Source organism: Neodiprion fabricii, chromosome 6, assembly GCF_021155785.1.
Source record: "Neodiprion fabricii isolate iyNeoFabr1 chromosome 6, iyNeoFabr1.1, whole genome shotgun sequence".
NCBI classification, from domain to species: domain Eukaryota; kingdom Metazoa; phylum Arthropoda; class Insecta; order Hymenoptera; family Diprionidae; genus Neodiprion; species Neodiprion fabricii.
Window position 1 is genome coordinate 19,299,636 of NC_060244.1, and position 27,860 is coordinate 19,327,495.

General features: G+C 41.6%; 1 protein-coding gene and 1 long non-coding RNA gene across 6 annotated transcripts in view; both read left to right on the forward strand.

The window, feature by feature from the left end:
- Positions 1-16,653, forward strand: part of LOC124184314 — a 78,639-nt gene extending 61,986 nt beyond the window's left edge. The window contains exon 3 of the long non-coding RNA XR_006871165.1: positions 16,465-16,653. This is a non-coding gene — a long non-coding RNA (uncharacterized LOC124184314). The remainder of the gene's footprint in view (positions 1-16,464) is intronic.
- An 8,586-nt stretch (positions 16,654-25,239) lies between these two features.
- The window catches only part of LOC124185866 (furin-like protease 1), a 138,753-nt gene continuing 136,132 nt past the window's right edge, over positions 25,240-27,860 (forward strand). For all 5 annotated transcript variants that reach the window (XR_006871487.1, XR_006871488.1, XM_046577062.1 and 2 more), the window contains exon 1: positions 25,240-27,045. Coding sequence is in view for 3 of the 5 variants with exons in the window: in XM_046577062.1 (XP_046433018.1) it covers positions 26,836-27,045 (210 nt within the window). In the remaining 2 variants the exon portion in view is untranslated. The remainder of the gene's footprint in view (positions 27,046-27,860) is intronic.

A 27,860-nucleotide genomic window follows, 5' to 3' on the forward strand; every position in this document is an offset into this window, starting at 1 on the left:
AGAAATTTTGGTGCAGAGGATTATTAATATCCACCCGGAATGATCGACGGTATTACGAATTCACTCGGAACCTTACAGATGAGATAACGGTTAATCGCTCGGGAGACTTATCGATCCTTGTATCAAAGCGGCACGCCTTGTAGTACGCAACGCGAGCAGGCTAGGTGAGACTTTGCCGCGAAGTACACCGAGGATAAAAGATGACTGACGCCTGGCGAGCATTTACTGGCATGTAGCAGGGTCGTTACACGGGGGTGAAGCTGTCTGCCACCGCGCGTAACCGGCAAAGCCGGAAAACTAAGTATGGAAAGAGACCATCGGCTCGCCGGATACATACGTGAGAGGAACCGAGAGGCAAGAAAGAGACGTGGCGCCGAGAACCAGGCTGCGACAGCATCCGCACCCAATAAAACCTCGCGAAACATTGATCTCTCCGCAGTTTATAACCCCTGGACCTTGAAAAAGTTTCCAACTTCGAGTGCCGTGGCGCACTTCGGAGGGGAGGAATATTCCAAGGTATGGAGAGAGAGAGATTGCTTCTTGTGTTATGTGTCGAATGTTAAATTTTACCCTCCTCGGTTTTGAGTTTCGTCTGGTGGTGGTCGACATCCTGCGTGACCATAGATCTCCAGCTGTCCGCCTTTGGTTGCCTAATTCTACACCCTGCAGTCTCCGCGAACCTTATATTTTACTACGCCGTTGAGGTCACATCTCAACAAAGTCCCATTGACGTGCACTCGTACTAGAACTCTTTGATCCCAGAAGCACCGGTTCTCTGTCACAGGCAAACGAGGTTAACCGGGCACCATTTATTTTTGGAGAGAACTTAACGGACCTCTTCACTTCCAAAGAGGATTATTTCATTTGAAAAAAAAACCAGTTCGTTGGACTATAACATGAATTTCTAATCATCCGTTGGTGGCTCATCAGAGAGGAAATCTAGACGCTTTTCGACGGTACCGAAGTTGCGGGGATTTCGTTTATTTGGGTGGAAAAAATATGGGTTCAAAGAAGGGTTTTGATCCTCAAATGACTAGTGATTGTCGCTGGCGGTCTACCGCTATAGATTACGCAGGTAATAGAATCCTCTCCTTTGGTAAAAAAAATAAAAAAAAAAAATCATTATTGACGGTTCTTGCCGTCGAGCATTCCGTTTCGCTGATCAAGAGGAAAACTGAAAAATTGAGCAAAAGCCGTTTCGTTCCAGGCTCCACGAAAGCTCTTCGTGTGTTCATTGGACCGCAGCAATATTCAACATCGATCGCATTACCATTTCTCGTTGGTCCCCCGTGACACTTAATTTATCGAAGCTGTGGGTGGGAAAGGTGATGAAGATGTAGTGCCAATTACTCGGTTCGAGGTTTGGAAGAATACCGCGAGTCTGCTCTATCAGCTACTCCTACGTCCAAGGATTTTCAGCGTGAGTTCATACCGTGTTGTTTCAGGTTCCCGATCATGATTGGCTCTAGTAATGAAACTCAGCCAGGTCAGTAACCGAAGACTAAACGAAACTGAACAGTTGGTTGTTTTCTTTTGGAATAAAGACCGCGTAACTTTCAGTAGTTTTGGTTTGAAAAATCGATAAACGTAATGGAAGAAATATGCACGTACGAGAAAAGTCATACGTAACGCTTTGAAGACTGGGTGTCGAATGTTTGCTTGTACAAAATATTTATCAACATCCGAAATCGACTGCTGCACTGTATGCTCGGCTGCGTTTGCCTTGTGTAGTATTCGAGGTACGATAATCTCCAGAGTCCGTGCGGAGTTTCCGAAAGCAAACGAACTCTCAAAGCTAATCGTCTAATATCGATAACACGACAAACGAGATCATCTCGGTTGTATAGGGAATGCGGATGAAATTAAAGTTCGTCGGAATTGATTGCTCTGAGAAAATGAAGGTTAAATATGTATCTCGTGGGCGGATTGATCACCGCAGAACAAACATGAAGAACACGATATATGTGTATATAAATAAAATAAAATGCAATAAATAACTAAGTAAAAGATGGGATCGGAGCAGAAACCTCCGTTCCTGGATTCGCCCTAGTTCTGCATGTTTTATGCCGTACGACCGAACGCCACTCTTGCTCTTATATTACTCGATTCTACCCTTGTCAACCACAAGAAGGGCAGGGACGTCATACCTAAATCAATTATACCTGATATTGACACATCGCTCACCCGCCGCGGCATGTCTGTTATCATCATATGCTTACCGGTGTTCAGTTTTGCCAGGTCCTTCTACGGATCACGCTTCAACCGTATACCAAGAGATAGGCTTCCAAGCGTGACGCGAAACTCGATGGCTTAACACGCCCTCTTTTTTCGGTCCCTAGTTCTTGGGGCTGCCCTCCACTCCTTTCTTCGGTTTCCGATTCAACACCTGTTGTGTTCATTCGTATTTAACTTCGCGACAAACGCTAGAGGTTGACCATTTTGGAAATGAATGTTCATTTCACAAACTGCGAGTCAAATCCTTTTAATCATTCACCGTTTTGCCGCGGGTTAATTACAACACGGGCTATATTGTAGAAAATCCGGAATAAAGTGACGATCGGTGCAGCCCACTGAGCGGAAGTGTTTCGCGCTATTTGTTCATCGCGTGGAATGCCGGTTTCATACAAAGTTTGAACAAACAGCGGTTGCGGGTCGGACGAACGTTTGTAATCCTGCAATGCATTAGTTCAAAGGCTCTATTAACCCGGCTGACAACAGCCGCTTGCATTCATGCTGGTAAACGAGGTTCTCAAATTCAATCAACGAGCTTTCAATTGCCCCATTTTGACTTTTGGCCCGTGCTCGCAGCCCCTGGCTTGCCTATTAATCCCTCTTTCCCCGAGTAACATCGTCGTTGGATGTCTGATTACTTTGCGGAACCAGTCACCGCGATTTTCGTAGGCCTTTGCAAAACGTTTTTATAATCGTCCGGAAAGCTTATAATATTCACGTTCATTTTTGTGAAAGTATTTCGGTAGTAATTTAAGTGCACCGAAAACTGCTGTTCAAATTGTCTCAAATCGGTCACGGCATTTGTATAATTAATTTAATTTTCAAATTGTTATAATTTAACTGCGCAGTTACTCTGTAGAGAGATTTCAGCACAAGGTCCGATGAGCTTTTTATACAGCAATGAAATATTCACCCAACCGCTTTTACGGTACATCATTTATTGAAAATGTGCTTTATCAATTACGGAGAATCGCTGCGTCGCACAGCCAGGTATACGTAGGTATACGCGCCTACTAATTCAATCAATTCTTCAAAATCTGCGCTGACTTTATACTTCCGTTTCATACTTCCGAATTAAAGATTGACGGTTTTTGTTTTCTCTCCGGAATAGAGATAAGTTGAATAATCAACAATTAAGGGCGAATTGATTTGGTGAGACATTTGCTTCCTCGTGACTTCGGAATCTTTTGCACTTTGGTAAATCAACACCCGCATCTTCCTATTTGTATTCTGCATTTTGCCGATAAAGAAGCGAGTGAAGAATATACCCAGTCTGAAAGTGTAGAGAAAATTGTGCTGTGGGATTCGCATGCGATCGGATAGCCGACTCGTGCAAAAATTTCTCGTATTGAATTCGCGATGCGCTGCAGAATCGGTCGTGCATAGATGCAACATTCTTCTTCATCCTGAGCTACCTGCAGCACCGTGCCGTAATATGCATTCGATAAATCCAGGACACCTATACATAAGTCGGTATAAATAATTCAAGAGAGGAGCCAGATCCTTTCGAGTTCCGTAAAGTGCATCTGTTTTTCCCCCGGTGCCCGGGAATTAATTCGCAGAAACCAATCACCGTCGAAACATGACCGGCTACACATATGTGCACGTGCTTCCCGGCTCGATATTCATCTCGCGATTATTTCCCCTCGAAAGCTCTCGCCGGGGAAAATCCCTGTCAACTTTTGCCCCCCACCTCGATTCTCGCCCTTGCACCAGCGCTAAATGATAGCGGGTCCTTTTTGCTCCTGCAACGGCAGAGAGCGCTAAGCGAGGCGGTTCGCATTAGAAGATGGCGGTAAATACTCCTGGCCGTCTCCTCGTTCTCGGTTACTTATACCCGACTCGGTTGTACACGCCCGTTTGGAACCCTGCCAAATTCCATACAACTTATACTACCCTCAAAAACTTTCCGTGTCTTAACCCTCAGTCGTTGGACTCGTCTACCAAAAGAATCTACTACTCTTATACAGATCTACAGAGCGGTCCGGATGTCCCACGCTACGCGAAGACTTACGCGGAGTGCGATTAAGGATCCGAATTTATTTATGTTCTTGAAAAAGAGAGTTCCGATTTTAAGACAGAGGAAAACGAAACGAGAAACGTATCGTACCGCTCCTCGAATTTCCTGCTAATTCTAGTCGAGGGTTGAACATCGCTTCCAACATGGTAACGTAGGCATCTAAGCTCGACTTTTTATTTTCCTCGCTTTCATTCTCACACTTTGTTTACTTAGTTTCCCTTGCAGAAATAAAAATATCGGCAAGATTTCTCAAATTCTCAATTTCAAATTTCATTTTCCACATATATTTTTAGCTAAAAATAAATCTCTCAGTATGAGAATACGAAAAGAGGTTGTATATAATATGTATACAGTAGAGGTTGGTACGAGTTCAACGATAACGAATTTTTCACAAATTTAGCGGAACGGCGGATGAATAAAACTTTCCCTCTTCGTCGCGGGTTTTATACACTTTCGATCACGTACAATATGCGTTTGAAATTCAGTCGATTTAATATTCCCGGGAGTATATAAGCCGGATATGGAAAAACAACTGATACACACAAGACTGGGCTGGTACTTGTATATACGTCGTTCTCGTAGAATTTTATAAAGCTTTGGCAGGTCTCTGGTCGCACGGTTTTAATCCAGGGATAAACTATAGCGACGTTTTTTTTTTTCACCATCTGGGCTGTTTGTTACGGAGACGTTTTGTCGCAAACCCGCGTTGGCGTTCGCAATTTTATTCGTGTTGCTCTCGTGACGCTCGTCAAGTTTTTATATATTTTCGATCATCCTTACGCCGAATCAAATACGTATTATCATTCCTACGACTTTCGTTTTATACATCGTCAATAAACTATTCAAATTCAACAATTCTTCCGACGTGGAAATCGATCTCGTTTAACGAAATTTGATCCAGTGGAATCTGTTTCGATGGTACAGGATTAGAATTAGTGACAAAATTGACATATGTTACTATTTTACGAATTACATGATATAAAGGTGACTGAATCGAAGTAGAAATGATGTCTTTGAAAGCTGAAAAGAAATTTGGCGTGGTCAGTGAAAATCAGATTCACTTGAGTCTATTGAATTTATTTCAATCAATACAATTGTGGTTTGATTTGATCGAGATTTTTGGTCCAATAAACTAGATAAATACTGAGCGCACTTCAAACAATTTTAATCCACTGAAATAAAGTTATTTCTTTTCTATTACGACCAATTAAACGTTCCATAGACCGAACTACACTACTTGTTTTAATAGATACAAGGAAATATGAATTATTAACATACCGCAAACTTGATAGCTAGCGTTTGTCATTAATCGAAAATAATGATTTATTGAACTTAATGAAATGTGTATCGATACATCTCGGTAGGTATTCAAGGTTATTTAACCCTTACGCTCCACACCGGGTTCAAAATGACCCTGCGCCATCTGTACCGTTAATTCTATACGGAAAACATCGAAAATAATCTGATTTGATCCAAGATTAATAATGTAATATCATCAAAATCGTTAATTTAATCTTTATCTTATTTCTTTATACAAAAATTCAGCTTTACTCACTTAAATAAATATATATATATATATATTTTTTTTTAACGCACAGTATCTCCATAATTCAGAGATTTGAGAGTTACTCAGTCAATTTTCATCTCCAAATATTCAAAATTCAGTCAGTTATGATTTTTTGAGTAGAATAATCCATTTCCCGGTATTTTGTCGTTTCACGATTTTTTTTTCACGTTCAAAATTTCATTTTACAAAAGATTATTAATTCGCCTCGAAATATAACAGTTGAAGAGTATCCCAGGATTTTTGCAAGTTATCCGAACCGATGTCTCCGTTTCGCCGCAGGATAGAGATCAAAACTTGGAAATGTCAATTGGCATGTTTCAAATTTCGATACATCGGCCATTCGAAATGTTAACCCTTCCAAGTTTTGACCCCACCCTCAACGCAATGATTTCTTACTTGTGGTCTCCAGCGACCCCGTCGGAAAGATCGATATTGTTTATTTCAATAAATAAATGAAACGAACCACTTATCTACTCGCTTAGGACGTCCGGTTTACGAGTACGTATTAGGTGTTATAAGTAGAGATGTTTCAAACACGGGTAGCTTTCACACCCTTTTAAGAGGATACCAAAAAACGTGCTTCAAACCCAGTGACTGAAGAGAAGGGTTGAACGCGTCCCTCTATAGAGACTTGTACCCACATACAGTCGGGAAAAAGGAAATTCGGCGAGGTGTGAATTTTGTTCGAAGGTTAAATGATTAAATCGAACGCTGCAGTTGTTGTTCGAAATAATGATGCAGCAAACGTCGACCTGCCCTCAAAATTCCTCCCCCTCCCCCATCACCCTTCGTTTCCCAGGCAACGATGAATTCGTTGATTGGTAATTTTTTCATCCCTCTGTCAACCGCAACCCGTCGTCATAACGATGCGAGCCAACCCTCGGTGTCACGTTCGCGGTATTTCCGCTCCCTGACAAATGCAGGAGGCATTAATTAATTGGCGACAATTTAGCAAACAGTGACAATTACAGCATATCGCGCACTGCCGTACAACAATACGTCTGCGTCGTGATCACGATATACGTTCTACATGTAGATACATGTATGCGCTATTGTCTAGATAAATTGCACAAACCGTGTAAAGGTGTAATTAATTCTGACCGAGGTGCAGCAGTCGCGTAGTTTTCGTGACAGCCGAAGGCGCGCAAAAAGTTGGCGAACTCTGCAAGCGCACCTTTATGCCACCGCGATCCAAGTTGTAACTTTTGATGTACACCTATAACGTGCTAGCAAGTTACTTTTCTACAGTATCTTGCAAGATACCGAAATATAAGGGTTCTTTACGCTCTATTTTACACAGCGGTAACTTTTTCCATTTTACAGATCACCCCGAGCCGAATAGATTTTTGACAATTAAAAAAGAGGCGAATTAGCTTCGTCTTGTGCCTTATACTCTCTCAATAATCCGGATATCGACTAAAGACGAAAAGACAGTCCGGATGTGACAAGTGATTTTTGCTATTAAGAAGAGAAAAATCACTTCGATCACCGTGTTCAAATTACTTTTGATAATCGTTACGGAAAATTCACTGTAAATCATCGAAAAATCCGCAGGTGAGAAATTCAATGCAGATAGATAAGCGGGGTAATTCAGCATTGACACAGATGGCAATACATCACGAAGCGCGATACCAGAGCCACGAGTTACGTTCGGTATCTTTGATCCATTGACGCGAGAATCCGAGGCTGCGGGACATTGTCCAGGCAAAAGGCCAGATAATGTTCTTCAATTCTGATTGGCATTGATTGAATGGGAGTGCCGGCGCCTCTGCATCGGCCGCATAATCATCGACAGGGTATCCGACCATCCTCATTTTCTCGAATTTCGCATTAATTTTCATTATCCATACACGCGTACATCCATTTTGGCGGATGCGTCGGGCAGCGTCGAGAGTTCAGGCGAGTGGCCCGCTACGCGTGGAAGTAACAATGCGGAAGGGTTAGAAAATGAAAGGGTCGCGATATCGAATTTTCAGCTTCACTAAACGAAATTACCGCACTTTTTTCCCGACGCCTTAATTACTCCGACGTATCGTCTTTCACAGTATACACTTTTTCTGTATTCTTAAAAACGTTGGAATCGAATAGTTCGTTAGTAAGAAACAGAGGGTTGTAAGTACTAGCGAATTGAAAACTAAGACACTGAGAATATAAATATCCCCATTGCCAATGATATCATTATTGCCATCTTCATAATGGAAGGTGCGTAGCAAGTGATAAAAATTACGATCAGCTAGTTTAAAATTTTTATTAACAGGTAAAACATTTAGAGATTGATCTGAACACCATGTACAGATAAATTTCTAAAAACGACTGTCAGCATTTGGTAAAATTCTCTGAAACTTCCCATTTCCCCAAGTTTTCCAGACGATCGGTTGATCTGAAATATATTTCGACTCCCTGTACATTCTGAAATTCTACAAAATGAATTTTCGCGTCCTCGGAAAATCAGATATATTGATCCTTCTGTTTTCTGATCTTTTTATATTTTTACCACCACTCCCCGGGTTCCGGGGAATTATTGGATTTGTACATGATCAGCGTCATCGGCTGGCCGAATCGAAGAGCTCGCGGTGGTCAAACCCTGAAAAAAAGGAGACCGGGTATCGAGACGAGGATCCAAGAAACAATTCGCCCCGAGGGCCGCATACCTACGCTCCTAGGAAATCCTGCCGAAATCGACCCAGGACCGAGCCGAGGGCCTGACTCGGAGATGAGGCTTATTATTTCCTTCCCTCCGAGGGCTTTTTCGCCGAAGACGATCGGAGGGTATGCATCGATTTTCCGTCGTCACTGACCTCCCGTTATTTCACGCTATTTTACGAGCCTATCTCCCGCGGGACTATCGTTATTCTAGGAGTCACGTGATGGGAAGTGTTCACGGTCCCTCTTAAAAACGAGAAGAACAAAAAAAAAAAAAAAAAAACTAAAATGAAGTAGAATGAAAGAAGTGCAGACATGCAACATGATTTAATTTTTTCCTCTTGCCGTGGGCATGGCCGAGATGATTAATGTCAAATTTGAATAATTCCTGATCCCAGGGGAACGACTGTGGTCTGAGCATACAGACGTCAAATTGTCCGCAAGCCCTTAAACCCTCAAGATGTAATCGAAATTCCAGCCATCTAAAACTTCTGGATAAATCCGTCCGACGGTTGAAATTCATACCGTCGAAATCTTGAGATTTGCGGATATGCGGAATCGGTAGATATACCTGAGTCCGTAAAAACTTTGCAGGTTATAACTGTAACTCCGAAAAATTTCACAATAATCGTATGTACGGTTTCCCCGCTTTTGGATCACAGCCAGAGAGTAATTGTAACTATTTTATTGCGAAAAGTGGAACGCGGTTGTCGTGTCGTTTCGAAATAGTAAATCCAACTTCGAAATCCGGCCAGCATAACCCCGACCGAGTCCCCAAAAACCACTTCCGCAATTCCATCCCCCGGCGTTTTCTTTTCGACTATGTACTTGACCCCGGGCTCCTCGAACACCGTCAGAGACTGTTTCGCAAATCGTCCACATTCATTTGACCTGCGGTACGGCGCTTGAGTGTTTTCGAGATATATCCTTGCCTTCGAGGACATGAATTAGGAGGACGAGGGCGAGGCGTCGGTGTAGGGCGAAGGGACCCATTAACGGCGCGTCGTCGATAACAGCTTTACGGCGTTACCACCGACCTCAAATTACTCAATCGAATATCAGTGGTTCGCCTCGATCATCCTCAAAGCCTTGGAAATCATCCGACTTCCCGCTGCGCTGATTCCAACACCGTCAACTTCCGTTCTCAAATCCGAGCCTCGGAAAAACGTCGCGATACTCATTTGCGGACCTCGCACCTTACGGCGAAACCAACAACCGATGATTTCTTGGGGATGTTGCAGAAGAGGAAGTTCTTCTACCGCTGCAGACGAACTCTCTAGAGTTCACGAAAGTTCACCCTCAACTTGTTTCTACATTGAACCTGATCAGGGACAGTTTTTATTCAATATTTTTTTTCACCGTCTCGTTATCGTATTCAGCAAAGGCGCGGAACCTCACGAAGTGAAATTAACGTCTCGGACGGAGAGCGAGAAGCGGAGCGACGATATCAGAGAGCAAATAAATTTTGGCGGGAATATTCGGCATCTCAAGGAGCGTGGTGGCATTTTGCGAAGGCTATTAGACGCGCCGCGGCGGCGTTGATTAATGGCGTCGTGAGACCGCGAAGCGTCACCGCGATGACCGCGGCTGATCGGCGACACCGACGCTTCTTGCTTTCCGTCCGGGTAATTTATATCTTGACTCTGGTACAGTCGACCCGTGGCTCAGTGTACGACTCCTCGACAATTCCATCTGACGGTGACTAATTGCTAATTGATGGTGGCCACTCGTTATTGGTATTCCTGTGCACGCATTTCTGATTGCCACGCTTCGAATTCGGCAGCCGAATTATGCGGGGTGCGTCAGTGTGCTTTTCCGCACTCGCCCAAATTCCCTGTTTCCGGTATCCGGCAGATGTTTGCGGAGTGCAAACGTCACGATTTGATCAAACAGCGGGCCGAACAGCCGCTATCGGAATTCATGCAGGGCTGAACGGACCTTTAGCCCTATAATCCAACAACAACAACGAGCAATTTTTCCTCCCAATCGTTCACAAATCACAGGTGACGATCCGATCGTGCAGATAACAAACCTGGGACAGTTTTTCGTTGTTTTCCCCGAATTGTTCTACAATTAGAACGAACCGTCGATCCGAAGGATATGCTCATCGTCGATGGAAAGGAGAGACTCTACCGATTCCAAGAGGAGAAATGATTATCTTTTTATCGCTTCGTTGGGTCGGACGACTTACCCGTATCGATTGCCGCTCGGTGGTCACAGAGAAGATGTTGGTAAAACGTTCCGGTCACGCTAAGGAATTGAAATATAGGAGTAAACATCGCGCTCTTGTTCCCGGCGGTATTAGAAACATCAATAATTTCCACCGGTGGGAAGTCGACAAATTACCGGTGCGTGGAGAATCTGAAAGTCGTCTATACCGTCCGGCGCATATAAGCTTGTCTGGGTCGTGTCTAAAACTAATGTCTCCGGCTCACGCACGAGTAAACGCCATCGTATTAGCCTAATGATAGCGGAACGTGAGTAGCCAAATAACCGCACCCTCCGCTGCGAAGGTCTAAACTTCCGGTGACGGAGAGTACTTTGCGTTATTACACCCTCATCGCTTGGCCTGTCACGCTTATGTACTTGTTTCATTTGTCCCGTGTCATTCATCGGGACTCTCTTCTTTTGTCATTCGAAGACTTGTATGTACCAATACTTAAACGAGGAAGTCTCTTATCGTCGTTTAAACAGTCGCCGAACGACCGTTCATTCGTATATATTACGTCTTAAATCTTTCTACAAAATTCCTCGTCTGTTTGAGGATGAGAAAATATATTTCCCACCTTCGGTAACCGATGACTGATGTGAAGTAGAAAACAGGTTGATCATTAGCCACCTCATCAGTGATACTCTGGTTTCGTTCTATATGGATGATTCGATCACCCCGAGTGTTCTTTATCTTTCTTTCTCTTTCTTTCTCTCTCTCTCTCTTTCACTCGCTCACACAACGGCCGTTTTCCCGCAAAGAACGTATCGTCGAAAAAGGACTGGAGACACTCGGGATTTTCCCGCGGAAACACGTTGACTAACGGAAGCAAAGGGTTCCCTGGGTGGCTATTCAATTCAGTGTGGTCAGGACGCGAAGGGCCCAGTCCAGCCATTGGTTTGGTGGTTGTTCAGAGGCATTCGCAATGATCGCCTTCGTTCCACCGCTCGGGAGATTTGAAGTTATAAATTAATGGTCGGCGATGATTCAGGTCTGACATTGGGCGATTACGAACACTGGAGCATTCGGAAAATCCGGAAGTACTTCCCAAGTTCACTAATTTACATGCGTAACCGAGAGGATAAGAAATTCGGAAATCGTAGGAACGGAAACATTCGATGTGATTCATGAGCAATGTACCAGGACTTCGTAGTGCGCTATATTCACTTTGTGAAGAGGCTCCACACAGGAGTTCAAATTAGACCTTTGCTTTCTTTCACACGTTTGCTTCTTTTCGAAATGTCCGCCCCAAACATAAGTGTAAAAAAAATCACGACGTCCATTTTTATCCTGATATGATTAAGGAAGCAAAAAGAGTTCGATTGAATGCGATGACTGAGCGCACAGTCAACGACTATTGATTGACTCGATGAAATTGGACAACTACGTTCACTGATCTGCAATTGTAGTACCTGTTACAAAATTGTCGACGATTTCCATGAAACGAATCTAAAATATGGAGGCAGTCCGGAGTTGATCAACGTCGCGTAATCCTATCACTGCAGGAGCTGTTCGTAAATCCAATATGACAGTGAATAGTGTTTGCAAATACACTTTCAGACTGGTTTCTGACGCTTTATAAAACGGGTATTGCCACTGTCGCCTCACACATGCAGATGATGAAAATTGTCTCATGCGAACTACACAATTTCACAGTTTTCCTCCTTTTTCTTCCACCGCGTGAAAACAGTGGACACACACACACACACACAGTTTTCATTCATGAAAAAAACTTCATTACTGATGAAGCCGTCGTCCGTGCAGCGACACGGGCTTCTATCCGAACCACCGTTCTCGGTCGTACATTTTGCCTTCATCCGTACTCTGCACCAAGGACGCGGATATTGCCCCGGTAAAATAATTCATCTCTTTCGTTAAAAATGAAGAGCTTTTCTTCCCTCATTTTTACAAGCTTGCAAATTAACGTCAACAATTTTTCTCCCGTACTTTTTTTGTGTCTATAAAAAATTCCCTGAGCTGTACCCAATGTGTACAAGGTACCCAGATGAGTGGTGAAAGATAACATACCGAGTGATCGACTGCATATGCGCAAAATTCGAATGATCGACTGCACACACTGGAAAAAATTTCATTTGTCATGGTAACTAGAAAAATTCAGTAAAACAGGTATCGTTAAAAAAAACTATTTGAATATTGTTGGATTTACGAAAAACGAGGTACGTCTAACCACTTTGCGCTATTGTCGATCCCGCGTTAAGCGGCGAATTGAAATTACGTCGTTATGATGACTCGTAGTAGTTTTCAGTCGTCAGTCAGTTACCAATGAAAGCTTGCCAAGCCTTCCGAATCTATACGTCGCCTATGTGAGATCTGCTGAACTCGAAAGAATTCACCTCACCTACGTAACCTCCAAAAGCCTTGTTTGCCAGCCGAATGAAACGGAATTGTCATTCCATCGAATGAACTCCGGGATGTTTTGGGGAGGATCGGTTCAGTTCGGTCGGTTAAAGTTAATAACGGCAACGGAATTAGGCGGGTAATTACCCGGCAATCAGTATCGAGGCTACGTTGTTCCTTGTCACGAATCCATCGTCATTAATCATTCAATTTTCGCTCCCGGTGTGGGGGTGAGTTTTGCGGTGGCGGTATATGTCACCCGGCGATGTGGCAAAGGAATTATTGTATGTAATGAAGCAAACAGCACAATTCAGGTACTCAGCCGTAATATAACGCGAGCGGACGATTGTTAATTGCTTGGTAATTGGTAAAGTTGGTAAATGCAAATACCTACTACGTAATGATATTTGGCGGCGGGTGCAATTAAAACTTGAACTTTAACCGAGGCTGGGACTCGTTGCAGCTGAGCTAAAATAGAACGTGTTGCTAATTTTCTGCTTTCCGGCAGCTTCGAAGCTTTTTCATTTAACTTCCCGATTTTACATTGATTATCAAAGATTTTTATTTTGTTTGTCTGGTTTTTTTTTTTAAATTTATTCATCAATTACTCACTTCTTTGTTTTGTTTCCAACATTAACAAATTAACTGGAAAATCTTACGTTCTGTGCTGCGTTTTTACAGACATCGTGAATAACCAAGCATCGTGCGGCTGTAACTGTTTAAAGTTAGACTATGAAAACTCTATTGAAAACTCGTTACTGGGACACCTGTAGTGACAGTTCCGATTGACATGGGTGTTGCCGAGTTTCGTTACTCGCTGAACTTTTCAGCCAACTTTATGCAGCAAAGAGACAAACAAGTAACAAGGTAGATAAATCTTAAGAAACAATGAATAAAGAAAAAGAACAAAAATGTGAACCAAAAAGAATCCCCTTAACGCCGACTCTGCGCAGCGAGGATAAATTCTTACAACGATCTTAAACTTTAAATGTACTTGGTTAGATTAATGCTGAAATTGTCCATCAATCATTGTAATGTCAACGTGTCACCCGATCGATTCTATCCCTCAAATGATGTTCAAATACATCTCAGTTATTCATTTTCATATATTTTTCCACATTCTTCCTTTTAATTTAACCGCTCCTCAATTTTATCACTGACAATAAACTTGATCTAAACTTGATTGAAAGGTAAAAAAAAAGACGTTTGTTATTTTTACGTACGTATGATCGAAAGCGTGTTCTTACAGCATCGACTATATCGCGTAATAAATTTGATTGCAATTCAATATGAATCTATTTATGTTTTTATAAAATTTTTAATAACCTCGAATTACAGCATTTTTATGTAAAAGAACTGTCGAGTACAACGAGCCGAGCAAAATGTTGCCAATAATCTACCAGAAATTCTCGATGAAAAATTTTGGAGGTTGAACTGAGTCGGGAGTAAAAAATTTGAAAAGAAGTTTGCTTCCTGTATACACAACTTCGGTTGATATAGTTTTATACACATAGCAGTGAATATACAGTTTGATTGCATTGCAACGAAATATCCGCGGAAAAAAATTCATTACTGGTTTTATCGCAGCGGGAAAACCGCTCCCTATAAATCGGTTATTAAAACTTGTTAGTGTTGCATCTCGAACGCCGGCATTAAATATATAGATTTTTATAAGTGGAGTGGGCCACCTGCTTTGCCCGGCTCTTCCGCAACGCAATTCGCACGATCGCGTGATGAATCAAATGTGCATTTAATAAAAAATGGAACTGTTCATTTAATCAATGAAAAGTTTCATCCTCGTAACGGAAACTAATTAAAATTTTTTATCCCCTCAATTTGTCGTGACAAAAGTTGAAATGAAAAAGAAATGGGATGGGTTGAAAAAAGGAGTCGAAAATCATCCAGACAAGATTGTTATCGTCTTCCGTTTAAGTGAGGCAGCAATTATCCAGACACGGTGATAAATTAAAGAGATAAAATAAAAAAGGCCGTACAAGTGCCTGCTGTCAAAAATTAAAAACAAAACAAAAACACACAGCCCTTTTTAATTTGAAGTATAATTTTTCCAACGCGATGCAATTTATTAAGTGGCTTTTCGTCGCCTGTTTTTCTGAATATAATTTTGAAATTATTTTCGCCCCCTTATGCTCGCCGACACCCGGCACGTGCGTGGGAGTTTCAAACGCCTAGGCGAGGTGCTAATCCGAGAGTTTCAACTCTGGTTGAAAATTATTAACGAAGGTGGTATTCCGCGGTATGTATACATACATATATATCTCGTCTCGCGGCAAGTCCCACGCAGGTATAACAAGAACAGTAATCGTGATAATTGCGCTTGTTTGTTCGCGATGCCTCGCCACTTGGTTACTCCAAGGAGGTATAGGAGGTTAAGGTGCTGCCGCGTAACGTGCTCTTTCAAAGGACGCGATTTCCTCCTGCTTTGCTCCGCTTGTGATACTGTTTTCTTGTAAAAGCATCAGACGGGATCAAGGAGAAGCGACAAACTGGATGCCTGCCTCGTCAAATGAGAAACCACCGTGCATTGTCATGCGATACGTTCGTTGCTGATGCGATAATTGAGTCGGTTTTATAATTAGAATATGTACAAAGTCGTTAAAAACGTTAACCTACGCTGAGAAAAATTTCATTTGTTACAGTAACTAGAAAAATTGAGTAAAACAGGTATTGTTGAAAAAACTGTTGGAATATCGTTGGAATGACGAAAAACGAGGTACGCGTAAACATTTTGCGCTATTGTCGATATTTTTTTAGTTAAATAAGGCTTTAACATTAATTTATTATTGCACAAGCATTAAATTTTCGCAACAGTTACAAGAAAATATAGTAACAGCGATCGTATTGAGAAAGAACAGTAACGGATACTGGACTTTCCGGTAACAGCTGGAAAACTAATTTTTATTTTCTACCTAGAACTATATTTTTCGATTGTAGTGAAAAACGAAAATAGCTAAGGACTGAGCGGTAACCGGAACTAAAAAATTTCCGTTTTACAATAACTCGTAGAAAAATCTATATTTATCCTGAATATATCTGAAGATATGTGCAAATTTTTTTAAGACTCTTTTTGGAGATATTTACATTCAATAAAATAAGCCCAAAAACATTACATTCGGATCAAAAATACCAGAGTGCAATTACTTTGAACTTCCTGATCAGAAGACCTCATCTCATATTGTGGATATTCTTTGCTTGTGTTATTTGAATTTGCGCGAAATTATTTTACAACATATAATAGGGATGTTGTTTTATTCGTGTTTACTAACAGTCGCGCGAGTAACACTGCTGGAGATTTTTTGTACGGTTTTTTCTATCCTACAAACTTTCTATCCAGACGCTCGGACCCATTTAATCTTAAGATACGTGATTTATCCGATCAATTTATCAGATATGGATATCGTTTCACTTTTGTTTCAGGACTTTCAGGCATTGCAGAACTTGAAAACAACCTACGTGTCGGTACATCGATCATCGAGAAGATAACAAAGAAAATGTCAGACGAAAGTTGAAGATTGCAAACAAGGACATTGATGCTGGAGGGTGTGAATATGATTCCTGATGTTCCTGGTGATTCGTTTAATCCGCAGTGATCCGATCACGGGAAACCGGAAGAAAAGGTCTGTCTAAACAGGATAACGAAAGTTTTTAATGGCGTTCTTCTAGCGTTCAATTTTCTCCGCATTTCCTCTTTTTTATCTCCACTCTTCGTACAGTAATTAAGAAGGACAAGAAAAAAGTCCTGCAAACGCTTCTTTGCACCAGATGGTGTCCCGCAGCCCTGCCGCTAACTGGCTTATAATTAATCTGCCGCTTTTACTTGCATACAAGGTTGAGTACCTTTTAAATGAATTTCACGGAATACTTGATTTTCCGAATTTAAACGCGCGCAGCTGAGAGCTTTCAGCTCTGTCTTGCTTTTCCTTAATACCGCTGCACAGGTTTGATTCACGGCGCGCCTTTCGCCCGTAAAGGTGTCCTTGTTTCGTTCAAAGTATATTTGCAAAAGAGCCTCATAAGCGCACTTCGTCATTCGGGAAAGAGGCGAGGCAAAATGCGCCGACCCCAAAGCCGAGCTTTTCTCTCCCCTTGGCTCGAGCCGATATTTCGGGCGCAGCGTCGAGAACCAGGCCATCCCGATTCGGCAATTCACTCTTTCAAGAATCAAAGGATTTCTGAACGGAATTCTGCCCGTCTATCGAATCAATTTATCTCGATTTATTTCCTACCTGCAGTCAAGGCGAAGTGAAAGTTGCTTCCACATCTGCAGCTCGCTCGCAGGTTTATCATCCATGCAGTCCTTGACTATTTAGAGATTTTACCATAATCGAAAAATGTGTAAATCAGGAAATCGTCTAGTATGTGTTATACTGTTCTTCTTGATCACGGTCACTCGTACTACATTTTCTTGTAACTGTTGCGATGATTCGGTATTGGTGCAACGGTAAATAGATGTACAAGTCTTATTTGACTGAAAAAATGTAGTGAATTGAACAAACAAATTCAATATTACAACAAGTAGAAAATGCAGTCATTGACAGTTGGAATCGCACTTAAATTATTACTCGTCTACTATATTTTCTTGTAATTCCGAAAATATTTGCACTGTTATTGCAAGGATTTCAATTTTATCAGTAGTTAAACCAGGGGTTAAATTCTTACGTACATTTCGTTCCGTTTGCTCGAAATACTTCGAAGGGAGAGAAATAGAGCAAGAGAGAGAGAGAGAGAGAGGAAAAATGAAAAGGAAAGATAACGATGGAAGTATAAGAGGGGCGAGAAAAAAATAAGAAGAACCCCAGAGATATACGGAAGGCATTTGTCCCTCGCCTTTCTTCGTAAAGTATTCCTTCAAGGACCATAAAAGCAAACTAAGTATACATCTAGCATCCATTTTTCCCCAACCAATTTGTACGAAGTGCATCTTGTATAAAAAATTCTCGAAATCGGGATATCATTATTCCGGTAACTTGGTCAAGTTCGGAATAACCGTTCCGCAAGGAGCCATTTCAAGTGAGCAACGTCAGGAATCCAAAATCATATCTGTTTCTATCAGCCGGGTCGTGTAATCACCTGCCAATCAAACTTTCCTAGCAGCGACGATTCGCTGATAATTTCTGCGTACGGTACGCGGTGTGGAATTAAGCATAATGAACATCGCTCGATTAACACTTCGCGGCGCCTCGTGTTCATTAATAACTCGCAAAACACTCGACATCCCTAATTATATCGTTAATTCGGTATTCTGCTAGATTGAAGTGAAAATGTGAGAGATAGAATGACGTGAGTTAAATGTGGAGAGGAAATTCCTGCGTTCGAACTTTGACACGATTAAAGCTGCTTCCCAAACCCGCAACCGAGTCACGTCTTGCTATAGTGCGGAAATCACGCGTTCATCAGTACCGACAAATTCGAGGAACTCATTTGTATGTCCAGCGAGAAAATGAATTGATCGTTTCAGTTGCTGTGGACTGATAATCGTTAATTATATTCTTGGAAGTCGGTGCAATTAATGATGCAACTAACAAAGTTATAACTTAAAAATAAGGATGATCTATAGTCAGCTAGATACATTTTTCTCAAAAGCGTATTAAGAAAATTATACATTGTCAATATAGAGTGAAGGAATGAAATTAGTACAACGCAACTCGAATACTTCTAATTGTAAGTACTTCCGCAACTTCTTCCTGGTTCGATTTCTCCATTCTAAAACAGTGAAAATAGCATTTTTTTTTTACACCCAACTTATGTCCAATGATTTGGTGTGTTGCATTATACGTAATTGAAAACATTTAATACGTCAACCTGAAAGTTCCCCGCAGTTATTTAACAGATATTGTATGAAAAACGAGCATGTTGTGTATCAACACAATTTCTGTCAACACAAACAGTTTTATTTTTATATATTCTTTCGCGGCTGGCACTTCCATGGAAGGTAAATCGCAAGTCGGGTCAAGCCATCTAGAAAAGGCAAAGGTTCCACATTTGGCAAGATAATGTTGCGCTGAAGGAACTACGACCCTAAACAATAAAGAAATGACGAACAATGACTGAATAATTGAAGAGTCGTACGCGACGTCCAGCGCGGATTTTTACCTCTTAATTATCCACGGGTTTTACGTATTTTTAACGCTCAGTTGGCTGCCAAATTTGGACGCTTGCCTGCCTGGACTGCAGATTCGCAAAGGGGTGGAAGGGTCGCGTATTGTTTAATTTTAAGACATACGTGCGTGTTCCCACTTTCCTTCTACGTAAAAAATTTCCACTCCTATAACCAACACTTCCGGTACAAGTTCTTGACCAAACCTAAATTCCCGTCAATCACGATAATCGATCAAAACGAAAAATAAACCAACCAACAAAGTCCTACAACCTTCGTATTTTCGAAATTCTTCCAAATTTCTTCTTTCGTCATTAGTGAAAAGTCAGTCCTCGCGTCACGGCATCTAGCGAACAACAATTACCTAACAATTTCAAGTCTTAACCGAATATCTCAACCCAACTAACCGTCAAGTCAACTAATTATTAATCTGCCAAATAAACAACTATTTCAAACTCTGATAAATACGACAAATCAACTAATAGATAATATGAACGCCACTGCAATAACGATTTGAATTTATAAACTACTACGAACAATACAACTTGTGATCTTGTAACCAAATATCTTATATTCAACGTGTAAGCAAATAGTTTGTAGTTTTTTTCCAAAAATCGATTCAACAAATAATCCCCAACTAAATACCCTCACTCCGCTAAAGTGTCGCGTGGGACAAACATACAGAGCAGTATAATGAAAGATAAATAAAGAATTATATTCTTTCTACATGCAGGCGAAAAATAAGTGTACAAATTAAGGACTGTATAATAATCGCTTTAACAAATTATTTTTTATTATTATCTTTGAGCAGCCTGCGCCGACATTTATTTTTACATCTCCGGTGTTACAAGAAAGACGTACATAATTGCCTAACAGCCCGTCGTGGGCTAACAAAATGAAAATACTATTCAGATGAAACAATCTTGCTTACAGTTATGAATATTCGAATAAAGATTGATAGAGTCCGACCTAACCAAACCTAGCCTAATCCACCCAAAACTCTATTCGTAAGAATTTAGACCTAACCTAATTTAATATAACCTAACCTGATCTAACCCAATCCAACACAACCTCTGTCTCTAAACGTTTAGTCGGCGTTCAGATTCGCTTACAAATATCGTTATATCTACCAAAACTATTGCTTTGGTTGTAACGAAATATAGTCCAAAGAAAAAAGATGAAAATCGGTTCAGCAGTTTTGGAGCTATGCGCGAACATACGTCGGGAGGACTTTGAATTTTCTAGATTTCAAGAAGAAGATGCTCCTGCAATTGTCGACGTCACCAGCGATTTCCCGATGCATTAGGCGCCCGCGTGGCCCTAGATATTTCATATCACTGTCTTAGATCGCATTATTTCTACCCGGGCCCGGCCATTTGAACCACGGCGCTTCATCCTCGAAGGGTGAAAGGTAATTGATGGCTTCGTATCCGGGCAGGATCATTTTATGACCGAAATATGTTCCGATAAGACTGACGAGCTGGGAAACAGTTCAAACGGGGTTACGGCCCGAGGCTTACACCTATTTTTCATCCCAACGTTCCCGGATCCAGAGGCTCGTCATTAACGGGCTAAGCAATTCTTTCCCGCTAACTGACACTGTCTTCCCCCTAATTGTAAGCCTTGCGCCTTACCCGCTGACTCCGGGACTCCATTGTTATACACGCCGCAATTTTTATGATCGAACCTCTTTTCCTTTTCGAACCGATCAATCGGTGGTATTAATTAATTCTAACAATATTGCTATCTCTGATCGTATCTTCTTTGATATCTTCGGAAAGGTGACGTACAAGAAAGAGAATCAACAACTAAAGACAACATATTTCAGTAACAACGCATTTTATTCACTGGGTACAAATTTTATCGTTACTAGTAATAATTTCATTTCATTCGATTCAGTTACGTGTGTTTATAATAAATTTTTAGCATGGATTTGACATGTAGTAGCGTGTAGGAATGAGACTCGAGTCCCTGCAGAAACTTCATCTTTCGACTGATTCGCTCATCATGCTGTAATCAAAGAAAAAATTCGTTATCAGATGTATATGACGACCATGTCGTTTTGACGTGTGACATTATTGCGTTCGAGTTCTTCATCCTTGATGAACATTGAGAACATTTCACAAAACTTTCTACAGAAAAAACAACCTTCATGTTGTAGCTTCTCATCTAGGAAGAATAAGTGAAAGCAGACGTAGGCGTCGTTAGGAAACTCTGTTGGAATCGATGCGAACATTTCCGTCATTCTGTGAAATAAATGAAGATGAAAACTCAATCAGATAGTAAGTTAGTGACTTGGACATTCTATTTCCTCTTAACGGAACGTTTTCGATTGAAGTGTAACAATTTCGGACAAATCGAATTTTCCTAACTTTGCGAAGTTTGCCATGTTATTTCATATAAGAAGTTCAATGATTTTTATTGTAAATCAAAAACTGTGACCAAAACAAGATTGAAAAAATGCTGGCATGCTGAAAACAGATAAAATAAATTTAATTTCTACTAAGTTACACAACTTGTATGTTTAACTATCTGTCGCACCGGTAAACAAAGACCGTAAAATCATAATTGACAGCAATAAATTGTTGTAAATCGGTAACGCGTTCCTATGATAGAAAAAAAAAGTATGGGTTGACTGCTGGAATCGTTTGTTATACGCAGTATTGTATTATAGGTAGAGCTCGATAAATATCATTTTCGTGGAATGTGCAAGTGTATATATTAATACATTAGCATCGAGGTCGTGACTTGTGTGATTTTTAACTCCTGTTTATCAGCAACTGACACGCGAGGCAATTTCTATTGGCGATTGTATCTCGGCTAACGATTATCAATGCATGAAAATGTGCGATGCATTGGTAATGTGTACACGTGTTTGTATACGTGTACACACATGCATGTGTAGCAGACTCAGCATCCGGTCGATATCGTTCGGCAGTTGCCTGCGAACATACGTGTATTTTACATAGATCATACGTACACCGTGAAGTGAGGGAGTGAAGGAAAATATACCTAATCAAGTAGCCTAGTTTATTTTACCGCAATCGGGAGTTTTATATTTTTATTTTCCCGATCTTTGCACGTCTCGAATTATCGTTCCGCATCGTTTGTACGAACGAAAACCGGCTTTAAATTTTACTTATATATTTCTTCCATCGTTTCACAAATCTTCTCGTTTCTCGGTGTTATTTTTGGATCAGCTAAATATTTATACATTCGACACTCGAACTTTGAACAATATTTTATATGAAATAACGAGCACGTGATTTCATAAGCCAGACACGCTTCTCAACGTGGTTTGTAGGTGGATCGGTACTTGCCCATTCTTTCGTTGTCAGGTTACACACGCGAATACGTCTTACGCAACGAAATCCGCTGGTAAATTTGATCAGTCGTGTAAATATAAGCTCGATCAACAAAATTTAAAAAGGCTCAAAGAACCGTGATTGGAATCCCGGGTGAAAATTCGACTTGGAAGTCGGAGGTGATAGACCAAAATTGAAAGATTGAGTTTAGAAAGATTTCAATAAGTACGAAACATTGAGGATAACGCTGCGTTACACGCTAAATGGTTAGAAACGTTTCAAGCTCCTTAAAAGCATTTCCACTAATTCTCTTAAATATATTTCGCCGATTCAGAGGCGACTGCATAATTTTAAGAAAATCACGGCGCTTTGTCCGTCGCTGCGTTCTTATTGTTAAACTTATTAGGAATGATTAATGAATGAAGGATCCAACGTCAGTTCGGAAAATTATTTCATAATTGAAGCCCGTTGCGGTATATCATAACGCCAACAACTCACAATCGTATTTTCTGCACAGAGTTCCTATATTTTCATAAAAAAACTGGCTCTACGTGTCTCTACGTAAGAATTTATCACCGTCCTGCATATATTTTTACCATACGCACAACTTGTCACTAATTATGTCGAGAAATATGTAATCTAACATCATTTGTCTAAAATATATTCTAGGACAGCTATAATTTACATACCTGCATAAGGCTTCATTTTTATAGTCCTATATACATTATAAATATGTTTGGATCATTAATTAAGAATGCCAAACTCGTATAATGTGTCTTATGTATTTTTCTTTTCGGTTTCGAATTTGGAAAAATGTAGAAATTTTAAATTAACGGAAAACATATTCAACATCTACTTATTTAAATGATCTGTTCAAGGCGGAATTTTAACCTAATCTTAGCTCGAAATTGCATTGATATATCCAGCTGAAAAAGGAAGAATGTTACCTACGTGAAGTTCGATAAAAAAAAATGGTTGGTTGATGTAAACGGTAAGAAGTTTTTGCGTGTAAGCATAGGTTTTTTCTTTGGTAAAGAAGTTGTTTAAATTTTGCGCAATGTTTTAAACCGTGGTTAAAATATCGCATAAAGACCCACCCACAGGAAAAATAGAGTAGGTATAAAATTATCCTACAAGGAAGTCCCATGAAAAAACAACTTGTGTATCGTAAAAAGGGGAGTTGCGACGATAAACCGCGGGTCAAGTAGACATCGATTGCAGTATTGAAACTACCGGAGAAACTCGGCGGTATCCATACTGCTTACACGGCAAATTCGTGGTATTATAGGCTAGTGAGGTATGCGCATTATGCATGTACGTGCGCAGATAGCGCCGCAGTAAAACGAATGCGCGGTTGCGTTGAAAGGTATCCACATGCAACGCAACGCATCGCGGATGCAGTTTGTCTCATGGAAAGTACGTCACGAAAACTGACGTTATACAGAAAACGATCTCGTACTTGAAAACATCGGACTTGCTGTACTAATTACGCGAGTCTATTAAACCACGATGCCGATCGTTACGACGTTGAGAACAACTGAAACGTCACGAATTTTCAAAAGGAAATATCGAACGCACCGGTGTTTGCAGAAGTGTATCGACAAAACGCAAGTGCTAAGTATTTAGAAAATACAAATTTTTTGCTCCAATTACGTTCTCTCTGTTCACTTTGTCATTGCCAGCGAAAATATGTGTACTGTTTACTCCGTGTTTTTGTTTGTTCATACGAAATAGTGAAACGGAAGTTTAGATAATTATCTGCTCGTTGTATGGAAATCCGTCCAATTCAAATTTCTCATCTAAACGAGGGACGAAGTGGTTTGAAATTTGGGTAAGCAGCCACATTCACTTTGCTTTAATAACGCAATAAAAATTTTGGCATATCTTTCGTTGCAATTGTACGTAAAATTTATCTCTCAATCGTTTTCTCGCGTTTGAGATCGGTAGACGGATATCCGATCGGATGTAACGACGGAAAGTCTGTGCGCATGCGCGGAAACATGTCTGGAATACACTACCGACACAATATTACCAAAAAAAAAAAAAATTATCGATGCTGCATCAAATCCGTGAATTTTCCAAGTGTTTCAAAATTTTGATACAATGAAAAACCCTAGACCTCCTACAAGCCTCTAAAAGCATAATAATTCACACACGTCCGAACTCTCCGAAAAAAACGTTTAAAATTAAGTTCCAAAAACACCAGATCTGGTGTCGAAGCGTCCAAGTTGGCAAACCTGTAATAGCGCGACTAAAGCGACTAGACAATCCGTACACATACACGCTACCAAATACCGTGCCACTTCTCTCCACAAACCCATAGACGTTCACCGAGTCGTCGCGTCGGGTTGTCTCTTTCGCGGCACGGCATCGCATCGCATCGCATCGCCTTGGTGCAGGTTGCAGCCAGTGTGGGCGGTGGATGCGCCGCGCGAGAGAAAGAGAGAGAGAAAGAGAGAGCGAAAGAAGGAAGGACAGCGCGATAGTGCGACGGGGAGGGGCGGGGGGGGGGGGGGGGGGGCGGGGGCGAACGCAGAAGCACATGCACGCACACACACACACACACAGACACACGCGCGCGTTGAGCGGCGCCGTCGGAACGGAGTGCGGCGTTACGGAGGATCGGAGCGATGGAAGGTGGGAGGGGGGAGGGGGAAGGAGGGAGATCGGCGAGAGAGCGAGGGAAGGGGAAGATGACGGCTGAGCGGGAGGGGCGGGAGGGGGAGGGGGGAAGTAAACCTCGGCCGTGCTCCGAAACGGTCCTGCCGGCAGTCAGCCGTGCTCCGCCAGCGTGGGGAGTTCGTATTGAGCCCGGAGAACCGTTAACGGAACTCACGTTGCGGCCCGCTCCCTCCCCCCCCGTCCTCCTCCTCCCCCGCGGTGATACGAATAATAAAACGGCGCTGGTCGAGTCGAGGCGGTGCCGGAATTCTTACGCCGAATCTCGGGGTTACGCACGTTTGTATGTTGAATATCCTCGGTTGTTTATCGCTTCGGTTTTAACCGACGAAAAAATTCACACTCTAATCACGTCAAGACCTTTGAGTACGCGTTAATTCGCGGGTGATGTATGCATTGTCGTATAGGATTTACCGGGCCGATTGAGTGACACTTGCGATTGTTTTTTTTTTTTGTTTGTTTTTTGTTTTTATTTTTATACCACGTAGGTGTAAAGAAATTGCCCATCGTAGGGTACTTGAACCGTTTAAATCTTAGGTAGACGTGGGTGCGGAATTCTGTTCAAGCGTATCGGTGGACGGATTCTATAACGACGAAGTGTAGTTTTGTTTCCGTGATCAATCCGTTGCGGTGCGAAAAGGTCGGTGGTTGTGATACGATACGGGTTCGGAGTGAAGTTTGCCTCGTCATGAACGCGGCCACGTGATGACGCGAGGTGCGGTTCCGAGGTTGATTTTCTAAACTTGTAAGTAATATTAAATCAAAGATAAAAACAAAAGATAAGAAAAAACAACGTAAAGATACTGTGCGCGATAATAATAACAGAGGATTATTCATATCGGGGAATATTAACACGAACGGAGAAACAAGGAAAGTGAAAATACTTCTCGACTCGTGAATTCCCCGCTATCTGTTTACGCGTGTTCGTTACTTCGTTATTCCGCGTATCGATAACGGAGCTGCGAGCGACGAGGTTTACGAAGAAGTAGGAACGAGGCAAGGAAAAAAAATAATAAAAAAAAAAAAAACACTAACGTAAAATAATAATCGGACGGTTATGGTGGGCGGTGGGGGGGAGGGGAACTTGACCTCTATCGCAAATGACCACTATTTCAGTACGCCGACTAGAAGCGAACAGTTTAGTCGCGTGTTTCCCGGCATCCCAGCAACGTTGCAGCAGCTAGTAGTCGTAGTCATCATAATCATCATCATCAGCAGCAGCAGCGATGACATCTCTTGAATCAATCAAGTGATATCATCCCCTACTTCGTCTTCGTCGAACCTTTGGCAACGATTTTCCGTACCGTACAGAGATTTTTAAACACAAGCGCGCGTTTTCGTTGCGTTGCTTTTTTGTTTTTTTTACTCATCTCCCCCAATTCTATCCGATCCTTTCGCTTTTCATTGGAGAAAAAAAAAACGAAGCTGTTTCGCGCAGCGTGGTGCGAAGTTTTACAATATATAACATTATAAACACGTGTAAAGCGATCGAGTGGTAACTAACCGGATAGTCGAAGTGCGGGAATAATTGGACAAGTTCGGAACGGTTAGACGAAGGGTAACGGGAATCCCCCCCCCCCCCACCCTTGTCGCGTTCTTTTTTTTCGCCAACAAAACCACGTGGTCGCTGGTCCACGGAATTCGGGGAAAAACGCCCGGCGACCGACGATTTAGTCACTCACTCCGCAGTTTTACTCCGACCTCGTCATGAGTGCCGAAGCTCAAGTGCAGCGGAGGACTGCTTCAGTTTGTGCGAAGTGGACTTGGTCCGTTTTAGTTTTAGTGGTGGTTATTGTTGTTTGTTGTGCACCTCGAACGGTCGACGCTTACACGAACCAATGGGCTGCCCACATCGAGGGAGGACCCGAGGTTGCCAAGCAGGTCGCCGCCGATCATGGATTCCGATATTTGGACAAGGTGAGTCAGAATCTTTTGCGAGCAGTGAGAAGCACAGGCCTCTGACAATGAGTCAAAGGCTGAAACGAAACCGGGTTTAGAGAAGCGAGCTTGAAGTTGGTGATCGAGTCGACGCGTCGTTGTGAAACGTTGAGGAAAAACGGGGTTTTGCAATTATACAGTCGATGTTGAGAATTTGAGAAAAGGTTTTATAATTAGAAACTTCGTAGTGATTGAACTCTGGGGTTTTTCATCTTGCGATGCTACTCGTTTTTGTTGATGGACGCATTTATAGATTTTTAAAGGTACGATACGACAGATGTTTGAAATTATACTATAATATTAAATTATATAATAATTTTACTCGGAACTGTTTTTAATTCTCAGCTTTTTCGTACAAATTTACTCAGATTCATTTCTACGAAGTTGAGATGTCTCGTTTCATTACTGCTTACCAAATCATTGGCGCAAAGAAAACCTCTCCTCGCTGATATTTCTACCAATTCGGTTGTATTTTTCAAGAACATTAAGCATGTGCTTTTGAATCTTGATTCATTTTTAACGTTGGTTGTCTCCTCTTGTTCTTTAAACCTGTTGACTGTACCGCGCAGAGATAGTCCGACGATATGTCATCCGTATTTGTCATTCGCGACCGCCGACGAATGTAACACGAGCTGCAAAGGCACGCGCAGGTGTTTGTATAATATATTTACAAACATATGCTGTAAAGGAAGCCTTCGAAAAGACCGATATGATTGGTGAGAACGGGTAAAGCAATTTTCAAAACTTCCGATATTGACGCAAGAGATCAATTTTATCCCTCACGATTGTTCTCT